Here is a 23,053-nt window from a genome sequence, read left to right as displayed (position 1 = left end):
TAATAATATATTTTTATTTTAATAAATAATTAATATAATTTATAATAATTTATTTTAATAAGATAATAATCATAATATTTGTATTTAGAAAATTATAGATAAAATATTTTAATAATAATAATAATAATATTAAATAAATTATTCTAATATATTAAAAATAATAATATTATTTGTTATTTTTTATATTTGTAGTAAATAATTTTTAAAAAATTTACCAACCAATACAAAATGATTTACACAACATTATCCGAACACCATAAAATGATTTTCCGGAAAATAATTCATTTTTCGAAATTTATTTTTCGTAAAACAAACATATCCTAATTCTACTGACGGATGTATGTACATCCTAAGGTAGGCACGTGCCTACCTTAAAATTCAATTTTCTTTATACTAATTGTTTGTTTTACTAAAAGTGTCTATCTTATATTGTGTCCACACTGGAATTTATATTTTTTTATATTAGTTGTTTATTTTACTGAAGGTACACATCCTAAAAAATATTTCTAAATCCGTCACTGTCTAAATCGAATTTGGGTCGGCTGAAGTCCAGCCCAAGACAGTGAAACACGGACATAGTGATCGTAGCCATCATCTTGGTCCAACATGGTGAAGTCTTTGCCCTCCGTTTTCTACACGTTTTGAAGAAAAAGAAACGGTGAAGACGAAGTCCAACATGGTGATCTCCAGTCCACTTGAAAACAAAAAAATAATTCATCTGCCCACTTCCAATGTGCCAGTGCTAAGCTCTGCATTCCGCTGCTGTTGGCTGGAAGAAGAAGCCGAACCTGGAAGAGACCTTCGTACAACAAACGCAGGCTGTTCCGGGATTGGAAGACTCGGAGTTCTGCTGCCGAGCAAATAGCACATTCGACATGGTGGGACGCTCGCTCGGGTCTTCCTGTACGCATAACAGTCCCACATTAACACACCTGATATACTCATTTTCGTCGCAGGCTTCCCAGAATGACTGCTCGGCTAAATCGAAAGCCCTGCCCTCCTTCCACAGCCTCCAAGCCTGCCACATTTCAATACCATAGTCCGTAAACAGGGGGGGAACGGTTATCTCCAAGCATAAATAATCGAATATGTGCGCTTGCTTACATAGCCTAGTAGGCTTAAGGGTTGTTCGGCTTGATAGAATCTTGTGTTCCTTTTTCCGCTGATGGTTTCAAGCAGTACCACACCAAAACTGAAAACGTCTGATTTGATCGAGAAAAAACCGTCGAGTGCGTACTCCGGCGACAAGTAGCCGCTGCAGGTAAACAAGTAGTTTATTTGATGATCAATGTCATTTGTGTTCAAACAAGCAGGGCTTAAGGAAACTTACTATGTGCCAACTACTCTCTGTGTTTGCCTCAACTTGTTTGCCTCCGAAAATCCTAGCTAAGTCGAAATCAGAAATTTTGGGGTTCATCTCATCGTCCAGAAGAATGTTGTCGTTTTCAATCTCTGTGAACAATCCTCAGCCTGGAATCTTGGTGCAGATAAAGCAGTCCTCGAGCGAATTCCGAAGATTATGTCCATGCGCTTTTCCCTAGTTCAACAACACGCACCGCGTTCGATCTTGCACGATTATCATGCCATTGTTAAGCATTTCATAAGCTTACTATATAAAGATTCAGGTCTAGAGGATAATCGAATGAAGGAATTGTTGGGCATGTATTCATAAATCAACATTTTGTCGTACCCTTTAACACAGTAGCCTAGAAGTCTGACAAGATTTCGGTGCTGGAGCTTGGCGATCAAAACTTCGTTCTTGAATTCCTCTAAGCCTTGGCCTGAACATCTCGAGAGCCTCTTTATGGCGATTCTTGTCCTCGTGGAAGGGTACCCTGAGTAACGAGAAGAGAATTTCGGGTAATGCTACTAAACTTAATTTTACAGTGATATGCAGGCATTACCTTGTAAACAGGCCGAAGCCGCCTTGTCCGAGCTTGTTTGCTTCGGCGAAGTTATCGGTGGCAATCATAGCTTTCCAGACTGAAACGGTATATCTATGCCTTTTTAACATCTTTGAAGTCATGTGAATTTATGAAGTCCATGACACGTCTCTCACTGTTGTACAAGCTGAGTTCCAGATTTTCTCGTCGATTGAGCATTCGTCTCCTCCTCGTCTGAACGTTCCAAGCGAAAGCGACGCACAAGATGAACAGCATAGCCGTGATGACACCTAGGAAGATCAGATATGGTGGCTTCTTTTTCTCCAAAGGTCCACTGACAGGGAGTTGGTTCAAGGTAGAATCCAGACTTTCTAGTAGATTGAAGAACAGTATATGAATTTTAACATGAAAATCAGCTAGTGATTCAATTTCATAGACTGCTTCCTAAATTCTCACCTCGAGTGCAACTGGCTCGGATGGATCCCATATGGAGGGCGAATTGCAGGTGCACCTATTTTTCCCATCTGGTGCTACATTGCAAGATGAGTCCGGCCAATCTTTGTAGTCTTTAGACGAACCGATCGGCTCTATCGGTGGACTCCATTCGATTTTGACTTCATAAAACCATTTATCATTCCCCAAAGAATCTATACTGAAATTATCCTTTGTAGCAAGACACGCTCACGGAAAATGGAGAAGACCGAGGGAGCTGCAACAGCTTTTCCATTGAATCCCCTGACCTGCATTTTTCGACTAGGATGGAAAACCTTCGTGTCTCCTGATCGATTCTACTGACTCGGTAGGTTCTAGTGTTCTACCATTTGCATTGAAGCTAATCAGACCAGTGTCATTTTCAGTTTGGCAGTCGAATTTGAAGTACTTCAGATCGCCACAATTCGATCGAGTGCTAAGAGGATAGGGAATGATGTTAGTGCCACAAGTCCTGTTCCCCATTTCAGAAATCGGCACACTGAGATGGAGATCAACCATTTGCATATGATTCCTGAAAGTTTTTCAGGTCATCTGTCCAAATGCTGCAAGTACTAATACTTTCGCCTCTTAGATATGCATCAGTTTCAGCAAAGGAATGAGCTTGACAATGGCAGAGGTCTCAAGGCACTTGCTCCTGCACTTACTTTCATCGACTTCAAATACTAAATCCGGTTTTCACATTATCATGCTTAAGTTCAAGAACTCGTTGCTGTACCGCCGCATACAAGATATTTTCTTATGCACCCTTCTGAAAAGTCTCCCCGATTCCAATTCTCCGGTGACTGTGGCTTGAAGCCCGGTAAACACTTGCAGGGTACCAAGTTTTGTTGTTGCAGTACCGGACTTACCACAAGCATCAAACACGCTACATTCGTCCGCCGGCTCAGACCAGTCCAAAGACCATTGATCCGTCTGATTATCCCTTCTGAAGAAACCAATTTCCCATCGGAACCCATCACTAATCTGGTGGTGTTGTTTGTAGCTTTGGGTTAGGTTTGGCGTGTTAGTGCAAATCTGTCTGTCGTAAAATTGAACAAACTTTTCTTCGTGTACTGTTACTGATATTAAGCAACATAGAGGAAATAAGAGGCGGAATATCATCACCGATAACAGATAACCCGCTTTCCAAGACGGTAACTCGTCGTTAATGATGTACTGGTTATCCCCCTCTCGCCGGAAAATGAAGGATCCGATGATGGGTCGTGTTGACTTCTCTATAAAGTCAACGCAAGGACTTCACTAATCTTCATACCAGGGAGAAATGTATCAGTAGGATTAAGAAAACTTGCCAGACATTACCAAGACCTTCACTCAAAACCAGATTCCAGAATCCAGGAGCTTCAACATCCTCGTGGAAGCAGATGAAATGCCTTGTAAAGTGGTCAACGGTATAGTACGGTACTTGTATCGGAAAGCACGATAATACCATCTTCCCGATGCCGAAAACCTGGCGGTGATGGAGTTAAATGGTTTATCCCTGTTGGCAACCACACGATGGTCTTCGGTTCCGAGCCCAAACAAAATTATTCTTATTAAAAGATAAAAGAAAAAACGACGGTAAACAATCAACCGCCTTCGACAAACAAAATAAAAAATAAAAAATAAATTTAATCTATAAAAATAATATAACTCAACAAAAAAAAAAGGAAAGCGGCTACTACTACGTTTTGGGTCCTCTTTTTTGTTTTAATCTCAATAATAAACAAATATGATAAATAAACCATATAATAGTTATTAGTTATTAATTTAGATGTAACAGTGATATCATCTTATAAATAATGTTAAATTTAAAATGTATATCTACTGGTCTAGTTTTAATTAAATAATATAAACTTATATCATTTTTAAAAATTCATTTACAGTCTACCATTATTCTTACCATAAATATGTATATTTATTAAAAATATTTTTCCTTTTTATAACTTTATAAATTCACCTATCAACATTAAATTCTGCGTCAATTCACGACTTTATAAAATAGGGGTGTATACAGTTTGGTTAGTCTACATCTTATTTTTTAGTTTGAGATTTTGTATTATTTGACAATATTTTACTTATGGCTTTTAGCGTTATTGACAAAGTTTTAAGCCTCTTTCAAAATTTTTATAAAGAATATACGAGCAATCTCAGTAATAAAGAGAATGTTTTCTCGAGGTATGCATGAGTTTAATCAAAATTAACATCACTACTTTATAATTTTAAAAATTTATTAAGAAATATTTTTTAAGTAAATAAAATGATTAATAAGTATATATATCATTTTAATTTATTTACTATTTTTAAATAAAAAGTTAAATTTTGTTAGATTAGATATTGTGGGTTTTAAACTTGAGAACCATAAATTGTGGTTTTCAGTTAATGGTTTTCATTCAATTAGTATAATTTTTTAAAATAGGTAGTATTTGATTGGTCAAATTCTATCCTTAATATTATTGCAATTATTTTGAAAATAGGTAGTATTTGATTGGTCAATTCTATACTTAATATTTTATTGCAATTATTGAAAATAGGTAGTATTTAGTTCCAGCAATATTTTAATTTTTCTATTTATAATCCTACTATTCTTTAAAGATATTTCTATTAATTTTAAAGATATTTCTTTGGTCAGATCATTTGGGAAACAGAAAAACAGTCGAATGTTAAATTCGCACCGCCGATTAATTTGGATTGTTAATAATGCAATTGATCGCCGTCCAGGCGTCCACTCCTTCCGCCGACATTGTGGACCCCTGTAAGCACGCCACGTGGGTAACCAAAGCTCTACTTCGGATAAATGCCAGGTAAGCGAATCCGACTATCCACTCAACTGACACGTCATCGCCTAACCCAAAGAACTGCCTTGCTACTTTAAAATATTTGAGTAAATACATATTTAATCATTGAACTATCACTCTCGTTCTATGTTTCTCAAGTAATTATTTTTTAAACTTTATCTAATGTTATTTTGATCTATTTTAGTCAATAATGTTAAAAATTTACATAATACTGACATTTTAATTTTTTTTGATGATGATATGACTTTATGATATATATTAATATTACAATTAATATTTTAACAATGTATGATCAAATCAAGCCAAAATGTAATTTTAAATATTTTGAAAAAAATAGTTTAGTGACTAAAAAGAAATTAAGAGAAATAAAGTGACTAAATATTGTTCCTAAAATATTTATTAAAAATAAAAATATATATAATTTTTTTTAAAAACAAACAAAACAAACTTGTTTCCTTTCCAAATCAAATTTCTCCTCCTCCGTACCCTTTTCTCAATTTACCCTTTTCTTTTTTGTTTAATTTTTTTTATCTTAATATAAATCTAATGTCGACGTTCAAACAATAATACATGCAGTTTATCTATATGTACTTAAAATTAGGGAATTAGTTAATTAATTGATTCTGTTTAATTAACGCTAACCATGTGGTGGTGGTTTGTTTGGTTAATTGCAAAGGCAAACTTGTAAATTAGAGCAAAAGGCTAGACTCCGACTGCAAGTTGTTTAGTTTTATTACTCTCTCCCCTTGCTCTGAATCGGCCATTCTCTGCAATACACGAGAGAGAGAGAGAGAGGGTTAGAAAATAGAAACGTAATAAATTCTCCCGAGAAAACGAAAGGAAACTCGCTGGTGAATTGAGGGAAAACATCTTTTGTGATTTGGTTGAAAGAGGGAGGGAGATGAAGAGCTGTGAGCTCTGCAAGTTGGCGGCGACGACGTATTGTGAATCGGATCAAGCCAGTTTGTGCTGGGATTGCGACGCTGTAGTCCACGGAGCCAACTTCCTTGTGGCGAGGCACGTGAGGCGTCTTCTCTGTCACGCTTGCCAATCTCCCACTCCATGGAGAGCCACTGGTTCCAGGCTCGGTCACACGGTCTCCGTCTGCGAGATGTGCGTTAATGACGGCTATAGAGAAGAGAGCGAAGCCGAGAATGACGATGACGGTGTTCGCAGCGACGAAGATGAAGGAGATTATGGTGAAGGAGATCATTCCGATGATGACGTTGAGGACGGCGATTACCAGGTGGTGCCGTGGTCAGCGGTAGCAAATACACCTCCGCCGGCGTCCAGTTCTTCTAGTAGCGGAGATGATTCCGCTGGTGAAAGAGAAGTATCTAGATCAACAAATTTGTTTTCGTTAAAAAGAACCAGAGGAAATGCCCCAGATCTTCACTCTCAGGTTTGTTTTTCTCCTTTGATCTCTGTTCGTTTCTTTACATATTGTTTTCCCGTCATCTCTCATTTTAATTTCTTTTCCTTTTCCTTATTGAGATCGTTTAATCTCTTTCATGAAATCAAGAGTTAACAATTCTTTTCATTATTGTTCAACAGGACGATCCTGATCATTTATCTCCTAAACGGAGGTACGACTTGCAGAAAAGAGGATGAAGCCAATATCGAATCAACAACATATCAAACCAGATGGAACGGTGCAGTTTCAGTCCGAAAGGCACGATCGAGTAGAGAGTCGTTAGGAGAACAAGGCTTAGTGTGTGAGAAAATCCAGTTAAAAGGAACCTTAAAATTTGTTAGAAATTGTAATATCTTAGCCGTTGATTTGAGTTGGATTTGGCCTGCTATTTCTGATTCTCTAACCTTTTCTAACAATAGTCATTGATATGAATGTTGACACCATGTGTGGGCCTGTAGTGGGGGTTTGATTGTACTAATAACCCAAGAAATTTAAGAGTGCTAATTACTTCAACAAAGTGTTCTTTGGCTTCAGAGTAAATATGACGTAATAGCAGCCTTAAGGATGTGCGCAGCAAGTAGTGGCGGTGCAGTAAAGGTTTGTCCTTGATTCTTTGAACGACATCCACTAATAAGGCTGGCTGGCTATCCATTATCCACCGTTTCACCAGTCATGCGGGCGTCAGAACTACCTGTCAGTGAAATGCCATGGGCAATCACAAGGCACGTAAACCAATTCGATTTCTCTTTTCTGAAATATATTTTGAGTATGGACAGAAATTGTGCGTGTCAAAAACTTTGCACCGCATCTTCTTCTGCCTAAACAAGCAAGTTGGGCCATGAGTGTGGTTGCATGCACTTGCTGTGTATTTGCCTAAAATGTCATCTCGTGTGCCCCCACACGTCTTTTGAGTGTTTGTCGTAGCCAAGTTGAGGTACCACCTAGTGTGTGGGTCATTTTGTGACGGAGCTTTGGTCAATATAGGATGGTGGTTGGCTTGCAACTGGGTCAGAGATCAATGTCATTTGCTCGGTCCGTTTGGGTGGATGATTGTCCCACTGCTGTTAACATCCCAAACTGGACTGTGTATCCATTTACCAAAGATTTCCAATCACAATGCTGCTCCTGTTTCTTCGAATCAACCTTTGAAACAATCGTGTAGGATAGAAACATTCATGTCTCTTAGAGATATTTGTTTTGCTTTTCTCGTCCAATCTTTTCTTCGGGTAGCGTAAGCTAATACATTGATAAATAGATTTACTACTTGGTTCAGGCAGCACCACTATGAATTCAACGCAATAAACAAATGGATTTGTACCTTTTAGTTCTCGCTTTGGGTGCACAGTTGAGATTACAGCCGCTCATCAACATCAGTAGGTGGAAGCAGTTTTCCCCCCCATTTAATTTCCGTATTACCAATTAAACAACTCCATGATCAAAATCATAATCCCACATAAAAAATGGTCAAGAAATCGTGATCCTCATATAGAAATTGTGGTTCAGCTTGAAGGGAACTTGTTAGCTGCTCTAATCACCCGATTAGACTAATTAAATTTATTGTGAATTGTATAAGGTTCAGTGTGGGGTGAAAATAAAGAGGATCGAGTTGCGGAGTTTTCTGGTTGGTGTGGGAATTCTGTGGTGGTGGTTATACACACACACGATGATCTAAAATTTTGTTTTTTTTAATAATGTGTATTAATTTTTTTTCTTTTTTTCAATGAATTAAACTAAATTTAATTATTTTTTTAAAATGATAGGGATGCACTTGACCCCTACGGTTTAGAGCATGATGATGGGATTATGGACAGACATAATAATTCATGTTAGACGTGTGAATTTAAAGAATTATATTAAAAAGTTAAGGGGTGAAAAATTATAAAATTTTAAGAGTATAAAATTATAAAATTGATAGAAAATACAAAAAAAATATAAGATAATTTAAAATTTCTTGCACCCAATATTTTCTGTCCACTTTTGGATGCCACGGTTGTTCCTTTAAATTTTATAAAACTTTATATGATATAAATATTTTATTTGTATTTTTATTGATAATTTTTATTTATTTATTTTAAAATATTATAAATTATTTATTTTAAATTTTTATAAATTCATCTTTCCATATTAAATCATTATTCAGTATTTATATATATGTGTATAAATACACGCGCGTGTGTATAGTTTTCCGGGTTGTTCATGTACAATTCACCGGTTGACTATCGTTGTAGCTTTTGAGTGATGAGCATTCTGTCTTGTAGTTTACGTTTCGACTTTAGGCCGTTCACTTGGTTGTGGTTCTTTGAATCTCTCCGAAGGTTATCTTGTTATCTTGTAGGGTTGGATTCTTCAACTTGATTTTGGGAGGTCCTACGTTATAAAAAAATAGTTTATTTAAGGAAATAATAAGAAAAATAAGAAATAAATATCTTTACTTTCGGTAGTAAAAGAATTATTATTATTTATTTAGATCTTAGATTCAAGCATCAGAAATATTAAAATGTGAGCGTTCAATATCAAATAGTTGAGAGTTAACTTTAAACATATATTATCTTATATTTTTTCAAGCAAATGACGATTTTATAAAAATCATTAATAATTGAAAACGATTTTCACAATTACAATTTAAAATATCATATTTTTCTAATGAATTTTACGTTTTTCTTATTCTTTTTTCTCTATTTAATTCCTTTCATGATTTTCTTAAATAAATTAACAAAGCATTTATAAAATGTAACTGTTTGTCTGATTGAATAATAAGAAATTAAATATCTTTCAGGAAAAATTTTAAGTTTGAGTCTTCGAAAGAAAAATATTATAAGATTCTAGCCTTCGATATGATCATAACATTAAATTTAATCGATATTTTAATATTTTTTTAATAGTATATGATGATTAACAAGTGAACACATTCTACAAACGCATTATTTAGATTTGAGATTTCGAGAGAGAATAATTATTTATTTTATTACTAAGGTCGTTTGATGAGTTTAAATTTTTATAATCATTAAATATAAAAAAAAATTCTTGAGTAAAGTATGCATTTAGTATCTAAACTATCAATTTTGGTCAGTTTTAATACCCAAACTTTCAATTTTTTCAAAATCATACCTAATGTTTAGTTTTTATTTCATTTTAGTATCCTGTTGTTAAAAACTTAACGCGTTTAATGCCTAAACTATTAGTCTTGGTCCGGTTTAGTACCTAAACTTTCAAAAAAAAATCAAACGTTAAATTTTGAACGATAGTATTAAAATGAAACACAAACTGAAGTTTTTAATGGTGTGACATTAAAATGAAACAAAAACTAAAATTTATACGCGATTTTAAAAAATTAAAAGCAAATATTGAATTCGAGTATTTGTGTACACATAAAATATCCACCAAGAGACTCACCAACCAAATCAAATATGCGACGCAAGTCAATTAATCAAGATGAAATCTTGAAATCGGGAGTATAATAAAAATTTTGAATTAACGTAAATAATTTGATTTTTCGAGCTTAAACATACTAAAAATATTGTACTAACAGCAACAATGTCAATCAAACATATAATTGTGGGCATATTTGGGGCATTTTATGGACCGTCAGGCACTAAATATACATTGTATTCCTGCCTTATCTTCACCCGTCTTTCGGCGTGTTATCGTCATCTCGTCCTACACTTAGGTCGCTTTCCTGTCCAAATTTGGCCAAGAGACCCCATCTGATAAAGTGAAGACAAATAGCTTTCCTAAACTGCATCAATAATGCCTGATTTTTTGTGACATGAACTAACCAAGGTGTTCAAATCTTTTACCTTATTGCTCAGACCATTCGAGTCTTCGATGCTACGAATCATACTGCCTGGACTCGCAAACCTCCTTGACTAATATGCCTCTATGCCTATTTTCTTTGGTGGTTGGACACAGATAAAGTTGCTCGGGTTACTTCATCCCGCGACCTGTTGCAAGAACAATGACATGCGAATTCTCAAGAGAAACTACAATCTTTGAAGAACATCACACAATACTTTGGGATCAATTGTTTGCTGTTTTCTTCGCAGCTGATCTGTAAACAGAGTAGCATGTAAAACGAATATAACGGATGTTATACCAGTCATCAAGGTTCAGCTCCCACAGCAGGCGTGTTTCTAAAACAACGGAAGTTAGGCGAAAAAAGAAATCGGGGTTCTTAACATACTGTTGAACCATAATTTATTGGAGACTGGCTTTAATGGTACAACTTACAAGAACATGAGGGGTTTAAGAATCTTGAGATATGGTTTGCTGAATAAAATCGAGGCAAACTACTCTAGTTGTGAAATAAGCTTCGAAGGTCGAAATTATGTGAACATCATAGGATCTACAACGTTCTACGAAAGAATGACCGGTTTACCGCAAAGTTGCTCCACCTCACTTTCCAAGAGTTTCAACAAATTTGCTTTAGTTCGCCGATAAACCCAAGCTTGAGCATTATGATCCCAGTCAAATCTGGATGGGACACTGCACAGAAAACATTACATCAAAGGTAAAAGATGATAAACCATGGAAACTGACCCAAAAAATGGCATCATATATACATCAAGAAACATGATTATTACAAAGAAATCAGGTCAACACGCTCATAAGCACCTTATTATGAAGTGTCGGTAGTTAAACATTGTTGTCAGCTAAAGTCCGAACACAAAATAATATGAATATCAGAACAATAATCCTCTACATCTAAGTTATCCCATTAAGAAGTAAAATGTCTTATCTTTATAAAAAAACAGTTTAAAGGGTTCAAGGCTACTTGAATGTACCAAAGTAAGTTCAAGGAAAGAAGAAATGTCACCAGTAGTAAATATCTTTGTTTTTCTTCAAATTAGAGGAACTTGATTCCCTACAATTCCTAGCCACAATTTTCATTTAGAGAAACAATGGCATTTAAGAAGATTCAAACTCTTTCCCAGCCTACCGGTGACCTCTACAGGGCAGACGAGAAAAAGGAAATGGCAACCGAAGATAACAAATAAGATATTGAATCGATTAAGAGATAACACAATGTGATGCCAGCATTTAACCAGTCACCCTTTGAAGGTTAAAATCTAAAGAGCAGAATGATTTTAAGTTCAAAATAACACATATATAATATCAATTAACTGCAAGGATGTTCATGAAGAATGTTGATAAGATAATAACATTGGCCTTTATTATACTCGACCTTAGTCGAGACATGTATGCAATTTCATACGAAAAATAAAAGAATATAAACAAGAATCATGGCCAGCTCAGGGAGAGTCGAATATAAGGAAAACAGCACCTTCAATCCCAAAGAAGAGAATGCAGAAGAATAGGAAACAAATATACCTTATAGGAGACGATAACCAAATTTGTCGATTAGGGGTCTGTTTATTCATCACATAGGTGCTCAAACTCCCAAGTTTTAGTGTCAACACTTCATTCTACTAAATCCAAGCAATGGGTTAAGTGTTAACTTCCATAAAGAAGCCAAGTGCTTTCCAAAGCCGAGTAACAGGTTTTATCACTTACCCCATAGTCCTCATCGAAACGATCAAGTTCAACAATATCACCATATTCCTGCACACACCCAAAGCTAGATTAAAACAAAAACAAGAAAGGAGTTAAATTTAAATGGAAACAAGAGCTGTAGAATTAGCTAATCTATAAAATTCATCTTCCGACAGAACCGAACTGTTACCACAGTAATCATTAGACTAAAAAGGGACACACTTAAATGATTTCTTAATCAAAATTATTAATGGGAAATTCGAAAGATTGAATATTTACCGGTAATAAATCGCTGCAGGTCCCTGGGAATCCTGGGAGAGGTTTATAGGGTCGGAACAAAAGCTTCTAGAAGAGGCGAATGTCCAAGGAAAAACATTAGGCGTCGAGACTTTTCGAAGAAGAAAACGCTGAGTTAGTGAATGACGTGAAGATCGGAGTGGTGTCGACGGCGGAGCTTTGAGAAGCTTAGAGATTCTGCCGAGAAGGGTAGCCTGGAAGCCATTGTCGATCTGCTCTGCTAATCGCTAGTCCAGGAGAGCAAAGCTGAGTGCTAGTTGGGCTTTCATTTGTGTTCTTTTTTCTTCCATCCTTTTCGGCCATTCTCGTTGATGAAAAATCCATAATCAATTTGGTCAATTTTACTCCTTTATTTTATAAAAAATAATATATTAACTATATTATGTATAAATTTTATAAATTATACTAATATAATATTTTATCTTAGAATATTAATAAAAATAGATAAAATTATAAGATATCATATTTAATATAAAAATATAAAATCAAATTCAAAATTACCTGGAATTCTTTTAATAAAAAAAAGTGAATTAGCAAAAACTATGAATATTTTGCAAGCCTTTTGACAAGGCTATTGAGAAAGTTTGTTGGGTTTTCATAATCGGTATAAGAAGGTGGGTCTAACACACTTGTGTTTTGCGAATGATCTTTTAATATTTTGTAAGGAATCTATGGATTCGATTGTGGGAGTTCACTGTATTTTAGATCAATTTTATAAGTGATCTGAGCTTAAATTCAATGCATGGAATAACAAGCTTTTTGTTTCTGGGGATAATGAGGCTCAGTTGGGGACTATTCGAGAGTTCTCGAGGTTCTCTATTTGTAAACTCCCTATCTGTTATCTTGGTGTTCCTGTGGTGACTAGGAAGTTGACGGAGAGTGATTGTGCGGTTCTTATTGAGAAGATAAAGTCTAGACTGGGTCAATGGGCTGGCAAAAAGCTTAGTTATACAGGGAGGCTTCAGCTTATAAAAGTTGTTTTGTGCAACATTACAAATTATTGGTGTCACCAATTGGTTTTGCCCCTTGCCCCATGATATTATTGCTCGTATCGAACAGCTCTGTGCTAGATTCTTCTGAAAGGGGGTGATTCAACTACTACTAGGTCTAGAGTAAGCTGGAAGTAAGTTTATACCTTAAAATCAGAAGGGGGACTTGGTGAGAAGAGCCTATGTTTCTTGGAATAAGGTTTGCTCGTTTATGCTTATAATGAATATTTTGATTGGAGAGGGTTCCCTCTAGGTTGCTTGGATGAAAGCGTATGTCTCAAAGGGGTAGATTTCTGGCAGGTGGGATGTAGGGTCAATGTCAGCTGGATCTTTAGGACTCTGCTTGCTCTTCGATTGAGGGCTCGAGCTTTGCTTGCTGCTATTGATGTGTGAGGGATCAATTTATCTTGGATTTGATCCTCTTATCTCTTGGGGTGGAGACAAAGTTGCTTGGCATAGGGTTATTTGGTTCCCATTGCATGTTCCTAAGTTTACTATTATATGTTAGATGACGAAATTGAGAAGGCTTCCAACTAGGGACAGATTGCTTCGAATGAGATTGGAGGTGGAGAGCCACTGTGGAATTTGTGATGTAAGGTAATTCTACCTTCTCGTTTGATTGTGGATCTAGGAAGGAAGCAAACAACCTGCACAAGTGAATGGCTCAAAAAGAGAGGGTTAAGGGTGGTGGACGTATGGTGAATAGGTGGGCTGTTTAAAATGAAAGATAGAAGCGAAAGATGATTGAAATGGTTATGGTTATGGCGATGAAACAAAAGGATGGTTGTGAGGATAGTATCTTGAAGAACGCTCAAAGAAGAACCAATGCTATAAAGAGCAAAGACCCAATCTTTATATTGTTTCTTCAAGGGGTGGTGATAAGTACTTTGACCCACTAGTTATATGAACTATGAACCAGAAGTATCAAGATGAAAGAAGAGGGTTGAATCCACAAGTATAAATTATACTTGATAAGTCGATAAAAAGTCACCAGGACTTAAGGAAGAGAATAATCTCACTTTGATTAATAAAAATGGTCTCTTTACAAATGATGATTGTTTTCCTATTTATAGGAAATGGGGAAACATGGCCGAATGGTTACAAAAGGATTTGGCCAGCCCTTGTGTCTCTATAAAATGACATAATTTTAATGCTAAATGACATAATGTTTCGGCCTTGGATGGAGGGAAATAACCCTTGGCCGAATAGCTCTTGTGTCCCCTCAAGTTGGCTCCAAATTGGAGAGAAATGAGTGCTTGGCCGAATGGTGAGAGGACTCTTCATCTTGGCGCCTAAATGAAGTCACACGCCTAGCACATGGTGGGCTGGTCACAAGGCGTGCACATGGATTCTCTAGGATGCTTGTGGTGCATCCTTGTGCATGGAATGATGGCTGGTCATGTGCTCTCTCTTGGGCGTGCATGTGTTTCCTCCAAGCTAGCTTGAGTTGTGGAGCTAGCTAGCAATCATGGGCTGTTTGTGAACAAGCTTCCTAGCTAAGTCCTTATAAGCTCCATAACAGCATATTCAACTACATTCAGCTACCTTTGACATCACTTTTGGCAACTCAGCTCCAAATAGTCTAACTAGCTAAGTTTAGCTAGCTTTAAGCTCCTCCAGCTGAATCGAGCTTCCTTTAGTGTTCCATGAGCTGCCTTGTACTTTGTAAGCTATTTGTGAGCTGCATATGACGTCCAAATCATTCACCAAGCTACCTCAACGTTCATTATGCTCCAATGTACCTACATGTGAAAGGAAACAAGGTAATTCCATGGTATTGAGCTAATATGAGCTAATTACATTGCTGCCATGTTTGATTATGGTAATGTGAGCTAAGTTTGAATGTCATGAGCTAATTATATCATCTCCTAATATGTGTAAGGTAAGGTATAAAGCCTAAGAGCTAATATGAATGCAAATGAACTAATGAAATGCATTATAAGTATGCTGCTTTGATTATAATCATGCATAATATATTAAAATAACAATGTGCAAGATGTATTCATACTAAGTTATTCTTTATCTATGAAAACATTATATAACTTAACATAGGAGGGTGTTAAGTTATCAAATGAATCAAAAGCTTCTAAACACTTAGTTAAGAGAACTTCCCTGAATTGTTTGGCTCTTGACCTAGTAATGGGACCATGTGGCATGACTTCCGGATCTGGTGTAGGTGTGATTATATCAATTTGTGGTGGCGAAATGGAAAGCAGAGAACATCTTTTTTTAGTGTTCTTTTCCCAAGAGGGTTTGGGCTATAATCTTAAGATGGTGCGATGTTTCCAGATAGGTTCTTGGTTGGAAGAGAACATCAATTTTGACATGTTTTAGTACTTAAACTTTTAATTTTTTCAAAATCATACTTAAAGTTTAACTTTTGTTTCATTTTAGTACCTCACCGTTAAAAATTTTAGTTTTTGTTTCATTTTAGTATCCCTTCAAAACTTAATTCAAAACTTAACGTTAAGTTTTGAAAAAAGAAAGAAAGTTTAGGTACTAAAACAAACTAAAATTAATAGTTTAGGTGCTAAGCATGTTAAATTTTTAACAGCGGATACTAAAATGAAATGAAAACTAAATGTTAAGTATGATTTTGAAACCATTGGAAGTTTAAATAATAAAACAAATCAAAATTGATAGTTTAGGTACTAAATACGTAGTTTACCCTAAAAATAAATATGCAGTAATAATAAAATAAATTAAAATTGCAATTCATTAATCGATTTTAGTGGTAAAGTGAGGGTTATTTTTTTAATTTTTTAAATTCAAGTCATTATCTTTATAAGATATATGTATATGGGATTATTAAAAGAAAAGGGTAAGATTTCTACTTGAAGAAAATTAATAAATAATTGAAATCAAATTTGATGTTTAGATTTTTATAATAAAAATATCAACACATTATCCTTGGAGTTCAATGAAAGAAATATCTTTTTATCCTTGGAGTCAAAATGTAATTTTTTAAGGGTTTCAGCACTCAATTGTAACATATTGGGGGTTAAAATGTAATTTTCTTATTTTTACTAACTTAAAATTTTGGATAACTACGCGTTTACCATCTAAACTATCAATTTTGATCCGTTTTAGTATCTAACCTTTTATTTTTTAAATCATATCTAATGTTTAGTTTTTATTTTATTTTAGTACCACATTAAAAACTTAACGCTAGGTTTAAAATAATGAAAGTTTATGTACTAAAACAGACTAAAATTAATAATTTAAATACTAAACACATTACATTTTTAACGGCGGGATACAAAAATAAACACTAAACGTTAGAGATCCTCTTGAAAAAAAATTAAGTATTAAAACAAATCAAAACTAATAGTTTAAATATCAAATGCGTATTTTACCCTAAAATTTTGAAATGGTTTAAAGACAATTATTCTCTTTTTGGAGGACAATGTCACTGCCTACTTAATTACATCACATTCTTTGCATTCCGTTATTAATTATTTTTAATATAGTATCATAAAGGAGGTAGCCTCTACCCATATGTATTAATTACATCCTTATTAACTATTTTTAATATAATATTTGAAAACTAGTTGTTTTCTTCCTCCTCCTCTATTTTTATTTTTTTTATAATTTGTGTTAATTTTATTAATTAATTAATTTTTTTAATTTTGTTTAACCGAAGACGGCACCAATTTTAATGCTAGTTGTCGTCCGTCGATTATCTTTTATTTGTTTTTTTAAAGTTTTTAATAAAAATAATTATGTATTTGTGACATGTTCTCTGTCTTTGTGATATGTTTATCTCTGACTTTGTGACATATTTTTCTCTGCCTTTTGGTAGCCTACGGATTTTTGTCGTTGTTTTCATTTATCTTTCTTTCTCAGGGTTTGATTTGACATCGTCATGATTGATCAAGATGACGCTTATTTGTTGTCAGATTGATCTTCCCTACTTTAGACCGTCTAGTTGATTTGAATACGCGTTTTGCGTTCGTGGATAGTTTTCTTACGTCGTTTGACTCTGATTTATGATTTGGCAGTGGTCTTTCAGTAGTTTCATCCCTTTTTGTGGTTCGTTTGTCGATGCAGACAGATTTATTTGTATCTTTATTTTGTTCGAGCATTGATTATATTTTTTTAATCTTTTCATTTTATGGTTTTTGTGTGATATAGATGGCTAATTTTTGTGTCAATGGTTATAGGAAAAATGTCCTAATTATAATGTAATTTACGTTTATAATTATACTTGTAAATTTTTATTATAATTTTAGATATGTTTTATTTTTAATAAAACTATCAACTTTTTATAAAAAAATATATAATATTTGAAAATAGAGGAAGTAACAGAGTAGTCGTTGAGTTATAGATAGGATTCGTTATAATTGTAAAAAGAAATGAGAAAAAGGACATTTGTTAGATTTTTGCATGCAAAATATATTGCACTTGTTAAGTTGAAATTAATGCTTGGCATATTTAAAAATTAATAAAATAAATAAATTATTTGTTGAATATTTAAAAATTAGAAATATATCTCTCCCAATACATTAATTTTATTCTTATTTATGACTTATTTATGATTTCATCAACAATTAAATATTCTAATAAGACGAGACATTAAATTTTTAAATAATGTTTAAGATTCAAATTTTGAGATTGTAAATGAGGTTAACCGAATTGAAAGAATAATCTCTATAATAAATTTTTATATTATTATATTTAAATTAATCGATCAATAAATAAAAAATTGAATATATAAATTAAAAAAGTTGTCCATCAATTTCAAATTTATTACTACAGTAAGGATATTAACTAGTGTTTGATAGTTGCTTTATACACAATTGTAACACTCAAGGCTTCGCTTTAATTAATCTGTATCGATCTGGGTTGTACACACTTGGGTTTGGTGGGTGAGTATCCCAACAGGAATTTTTTGCATACACACGAACTCGAACCTAAAACAATATCAAACTGCTTACCACTTAACCAACCTGTCGGAATGTTAACATAATTATTGTTGCAACATATAATTCAATATCTTTATAATATAGTAAAAAATAAGAGAGATATGATCTAATTAAATAATATAAAATTACATTTTTATAATAATTTAAAATTATTCAATGAATAAAAATTAACCATATAAAATAAGAATATGGAATACAATTGAAATTTATGTAATTAAAATATCTATAACTATAGTATTCACCTGTGGGGCATTTCTGTTGTGTTGAATTCCAAAGAGAGACAATTTCCATTTTTTTGTATTTATTTTTAGATTTTTAACGAAAGAGCCGTCTTAGCTTCCCCTTCATTCCAGCTGCCGAAAAGACAAAGATCCGTTCTTTCCTTCGCTTTCTTCCTCTCTCACATCCTTTCAATTGTGGCTGTTAAAAATAAATAAATAGAGAGAGAGCAAAATCAAGGCCATTGATATGTGTTATTAAAATCAGTGCAAAAGCTTAGGGTTAGCATTATATCTTAGCCTTACGCCGTTCATTCAATGGAAACAAAACTGTACGTGGTTTCACAAATTTATAGCTGAGAAATACAAAAACTGATAAACAGGAAGCAACGTGCTTGTTATTCATTTTTGTTATTTTTTCTATCTATCTTTCTAGTTGATGCAATCAGCCTCTCACGTTTTTAAGGGGAAAAAAGAAGAGTTCTTTGCTTGAAATAATCTGACTATTGAGAGGTAAGATTGTTGTTCTTTCTTCTTTCCTTTTTTTTTTTGGGTTAATAGTCTTTCAAGACGAATAATCTAATGGGTCTTTCTTCTTCTTTTCATTCGATTTGGGTGGTTTTCCTTCTTGTGTGCTTCCATGAATGGTTGGTTTTTGAATGTTCTTTCGTGTTCCATGAGATAACCCTGTTTTCATTCTGGGTATTATATGTGGATCTTTGTTCGTTCTGAATCACCCGCCTTTTTTATGGGTTCGTGTTTGCTTCGAATGAGGGCAAACGAATGATGGGATTAAGTTATTTTTATTTTCATTAGATTAGTTTCCATTGGCATTTTTGTTTTGAGCCTAAAACGTAGCTGATTGGGTTGTGTTCATATGTTCGATATGAAATCTAATTATCTGTTCATTGTTTGACCATTGGTTCTGGTCGTATTTGGTGTGCAATTCGGTTGAATGGTCTTCTCCTTCATAGGTTGATTTATCTCTTTTTCCTTTACCTCAAGATTTTGTTCTGGATTTGTAATTGATTTGTTTGAGGATGTTTGATTTCATTGAATGAATATATTGAATAAAAGTGGAATCTTGCTAGATTCAAGGAATACCATCTGACAAAGAAGAATTTGGAGATTATGTGGTTTACAACTTGCCCTTGTAACAAGAATTTTGAAGTTTCCTTTTGTTTTTCTCCAAATCCTTCTGACAAAGAAGCATTGTAATCTGATTGTCTATTCTGTTTTGATTGTTAAAATATATGTTGTGATTCTTCTATCTAGAGACTAACAATCCGACATTTTCATGTTGTCTTCGTTATCGTCGTTACTTGGCCTGAACTCTTCTGCTTCGACATCTACTTTGTAGATTATGTGATCCTCTTCCATTATTATTGTCAGGCAGGCTAGTGTCTCTTATGCTTGTTAGAGATTCTGTTTTCCTAGTTGTTGAAGATTCTTGTTCACTCTGGCCGCTGCAACGAAACTGAAATTTTCTCGCACCTCGAGGTGGGTGTGGGGGGACAAAAAAGAGCTGATTCTGCTTTGCTTAAGGAGATCAAGGTCGTCCCATATCTGGAGACTGCGACGTGTTTCGGAGGGTCTTTCGCTTGATTATGGCTAATGTCAGTAGTTGTTAAAATACCTTGAAGTTCGATTACAATTTGCCACTTTTTTTACAGTAGTAGAATTAGGTGCTTGCCTCCAGATTTTGAACGTTAATGATTACAGTAGTTTTAAGCTTATAGCTTTCTATGTAACACGAAAGGTAGGTTTTGTGTGGATGTAGTGCTAATCTGCATCACCACGATGGTTAGATTTTCATGCTTCAATGCTCACATCGGAAGCCAGAAACCAAAGGTAAGTCAGCGATTTGTGTCTGGTTTTTGAAAACTTCAGTTAAATTTGGGTTGTATACTGTAGTGTTTCCTGACTCGAGTATCCACTTGACCATCAGAAAACAGTTCAGCCATCTGTTGAAGCTATGCATACGACTTCAGAAGATTTTTCTCAAGTTCAAGCCACTAAGAATACGATTAAAGCTACAAACATGGAGTCATTCTTGCCAGAGGTAGAAATGAATGCCGAGAGTCATGACCGTGTCAAACCTGTTACAGATTCTTCTTCTATTTACCATAGCTTGAAGTCATTTGAAATGAAGGACAAAACCAATCTTGATAGTGGTTCCCGGGCCCTTCAGAATCTACACAATATTAAGAAGAGTCTGTCCCTAGGAAGTGGACTTTGCCTGGAAGGAAGAGTTCCTCAACAAGTTGACACGGATGATGAGACTGATCAGGGATTTTCTTCTGATTCCCATGACCATGGGTTGGTTGAAGATGGCAGAAAACATACAGTAGTGAGTCAAAATGCTCCGTGCTCAGATTCTGTTCAAGCAAGCTCTAACCATGTCAATATTGAGCCGGATTTCTCTATAGGAGACCTTCAGCTTTCAGAAAAGGATTACCCTGATTTCTCTAATTTACCTTTGCTTTATGAGCATGAAAATGGCTCGGGTTACCACACACCCAATGATGCACATGTGATTGTAAAATCATGTTCAATGCCAAACATTGCTGCATCGACACTCATTTCTGGAGTACTTTCTCCAAAATATTTGACCCATCGTACTAGATCCTCTGAGGATGTACATGTTCTCAGCATGAGAAGAAAGGAGATTTTAATTCATGATGTTGATACAGAGGCAATGCGAGAACAAGAAAGAGATGATGGCAAGCATAAGAGTCATAAAACTAACTTTGAAAGCTCTTATGAGGGATATGAATCTTATAGTTGTTCTGCATCAGCAAAAGACTGGATAGTGCCAGTTTCAGATGAGGTGAAAATCCAGCAAGAACTGCAGGTTCCGAATCACAATGAATCGACTGGCAAGGATTTTAAGATTAAGCGAATTGAGGATTGGGTAAATGATCTTCAACATGTAGAGCCATCCAAAGACGTATCTGAAATATCCCACCCCGATGATCAGGTGAAAGTGGAACCTGCTGTCTCAAATGGTTTAAGTGCTGCAAAGGTGGATGTTAAGGCAAGTCCTGAGATGGAAGCTGCTAAAAGATACATATCTTCTTTGAGTGCCTCGGCAACCACCGCTCAACTGGCAAATCATAGCTTGGTTGTTATACCATTTCTTAGTGGATTTGTCAGCTTGAAGGTGCTTAATCTATCCGGAAATGCAATAGGCAAGTATCTTCAACTGCAAATATTTTTAGTACTGTATTTATCTTCTATTTTGACATCTTTTGAAGTCTTATAATTAGGAGTACATGGAACTATTCTTTCGCATAAGCATACTTTCTCAATCTCTGTTTCTACTACAGCAAGGATCACTGCTGGTGCTCTTCCTCGAGGACTTCACATGTTGGATCTGTCGAGGAACAATATATCCACCATCGAGGGTTTACGTGAACTTACTCGACTTCGTGTGCTGAATCTAAGTTATAACCGGATATTTAGAATTGGTCATGGTATGCAAGGCAAACTGCAACTTGTTAGCTATTCTATTTTTCTTTTGCTATACTCTTTACCTTCCAATATTTTTGATATCGTATACGTACTCTCTGTCACATAATTCATTGTAGGTTTGGCTTCTTGTTCCTCTCTTAAAGAGTTATACTTGGCTGGAAACAAGATAAGCGAGGTAGAGGGTCTTCACCGTCTCTTAAAATTGACAGTTTTGGATTTACGTTTCAACAAAATCTCTACTGCCAAATGTCTCGGCCAACTCGCATCAAACTATAAGTCTTTGCAAGCCATCAGCTTGGAAGGTAACCCGGCACAGAAGAATGTAGGAGATGAATGTCTGAAGAAGCATTTGCAAGGCCTTCTTCCGAATTTGATTTACTTTAATCGAAAGGCTATTAAAGTGAAGGATGCTGCAGAACGATCGGTAAGGCTAGGCATCAGTAGTCATCAATTTGATCGAGGCCATAGACCAGAACACAGGGGTACAAGGAAGAATAACCATGGCACTGCCCGTGCATCCTTGTCATCCCACAGAAGTCAAGCCACTGGATCCCCAATGCAGTCCAGAGGCAGACACGGGCGCCACCCTCTTCCTAGTGGAAAGAAGACGATTACCAATCATCAGAATCATTACATAGATCTTGGTAGCGCACTTCTGAACTTTAAACTGGAGGCTTCTATGCGAAGGACCCAAAGCGAGGGAAGTCTGGGGCAACTGTGAAATCAGGTACTTGGCTATGCTGTGTGGTTTTAGACTATTTTGTATTCGAGTTTTGTTTGTTGCAACTGCAATAAATTGTCACTCAAGATATTTGGCGTGACCAGACATTTTTAGAATAGATTTGCCATAATGGGATGGAAGTTTCTTACAGTTCTTCCGTTAATAAGTTTCTTATATAATGTATGCGTGAAAGCAGATAATGTTCTGTATCGTCCTTTCCTGTTCTTGTTAAATTCATAAGTTCCAGCTGTGTGTGGTCACTTGCTCCACAATTATGCAACATAACTAAGAATGCCAAAACTATGTCGATTCGGCTTTGATATTGTTAACATGCTGTGGAAAGGCAAATGCTTATTACTAAGAAACAGAGAGAAAC

At 35.1% G+C, this 23,053-nt stretch overlaps 3 protein-coding genes and 1 pseudogene across 3 annotated transcripts; 2 read left to right on the top strand and 2 right to left on the bottom strand.

Annotated features, from left to right (window-relative positions):
- Nucleotides 1-583: 583 nt before the first annotated feature.
- Nucleotides 584-3,722, bottom strand: LOC120171527 (annotated as a pseudogene).
- A 2,192-nt stretch (nt 3,723-5,914) lies between these two features.
- On the top strand, nt 5,915-6,884 carry LOC120171415 (B-box zinc finger protein 21-like). Its single transcript, XM_039179121.1, has 2 exons — nt 5,915-6,551; nt 6,704-6,884. The coding sequence occupies exons 1-2, from the start codon at nt 6,051-6,053 to the stop codon at nt 6,758-6,760; spliced, it is 558 nt and encodes a 185-aa protein (XP_039035052.1). The 5' UTR covers nt 5,915-6,050; the 3' UTR covers nt 6,761-6,884.
- A 3,682-nt stretch (nt 6,885-10,566) lies between these two features.
- Nucleotides 10,567-12,555, bottom strand: LOC120171526 (frataxin, mitochondrial-like). The gene is made up of 5 exons (XM_039179226.1): nt 12,478-12,555; nt 12,333-12,398; nt 12,075-12,122; nt 11,892-11,986; nt 10,567-11,045 (listed from the first exon to the last, which is right to left on the bottom strand). The coding sequence occupies exons 1-5, from the start codon at nt 12,553-12,555 to the stop codon at nt 10,916-10,918; spliced, it is 417 nt and encodes a 138-aa protein (XP_039035157.1). The 3' UTR covers nt 10,567-10,915.
- A 7,337-nt stretch (nt 12,556-19,892) lies between these two features.
- LOC120171421 lies at nt 19,893-22,802 on the top strand. Its single transcript, XM_039179127.1, has 4 exons — nt 19,893-20,333; nt 20,431-21,673; nt 21,812-21,958; nt 22,073-22,802. Exons 1-4 carry the CDS (start codon nt 20,283-20,285, stop codon nt 22,675-22,677), a joined length of 2,046 nt encoding a protein of 681 aa, XP_039035058.1. The 5' UTR covers nt 19,893-20,282; the 3' UTR covers nt 22,678-22,802.
- Nucleotides 22,803-23,053: the final 251 nt, after the last annotated feature.

This window comes from Hibiscus syriacus, unplaced genomic scaffold (assembly GCF_006381635.1).
Source record: "Hibiscus syriacus cultivar Baekdansim isolate YM2019G1 unplaced genomic scaffold, ASM638163v2 tig00111834_pilon, whole genome shotgun sequence".
Lineage (NCBI taxonomy): Eukaryota > Viridiplantae > Streptophyta > Magnoliopsida > Malvales > Malvaceae > Hibiscus > Hibiscus syriacus.
The sequence above is the reverse complement of the archived record's forward strand: the minus strand, read 5'-3'. Positions and strand labels throughout refer to the sequence as shown.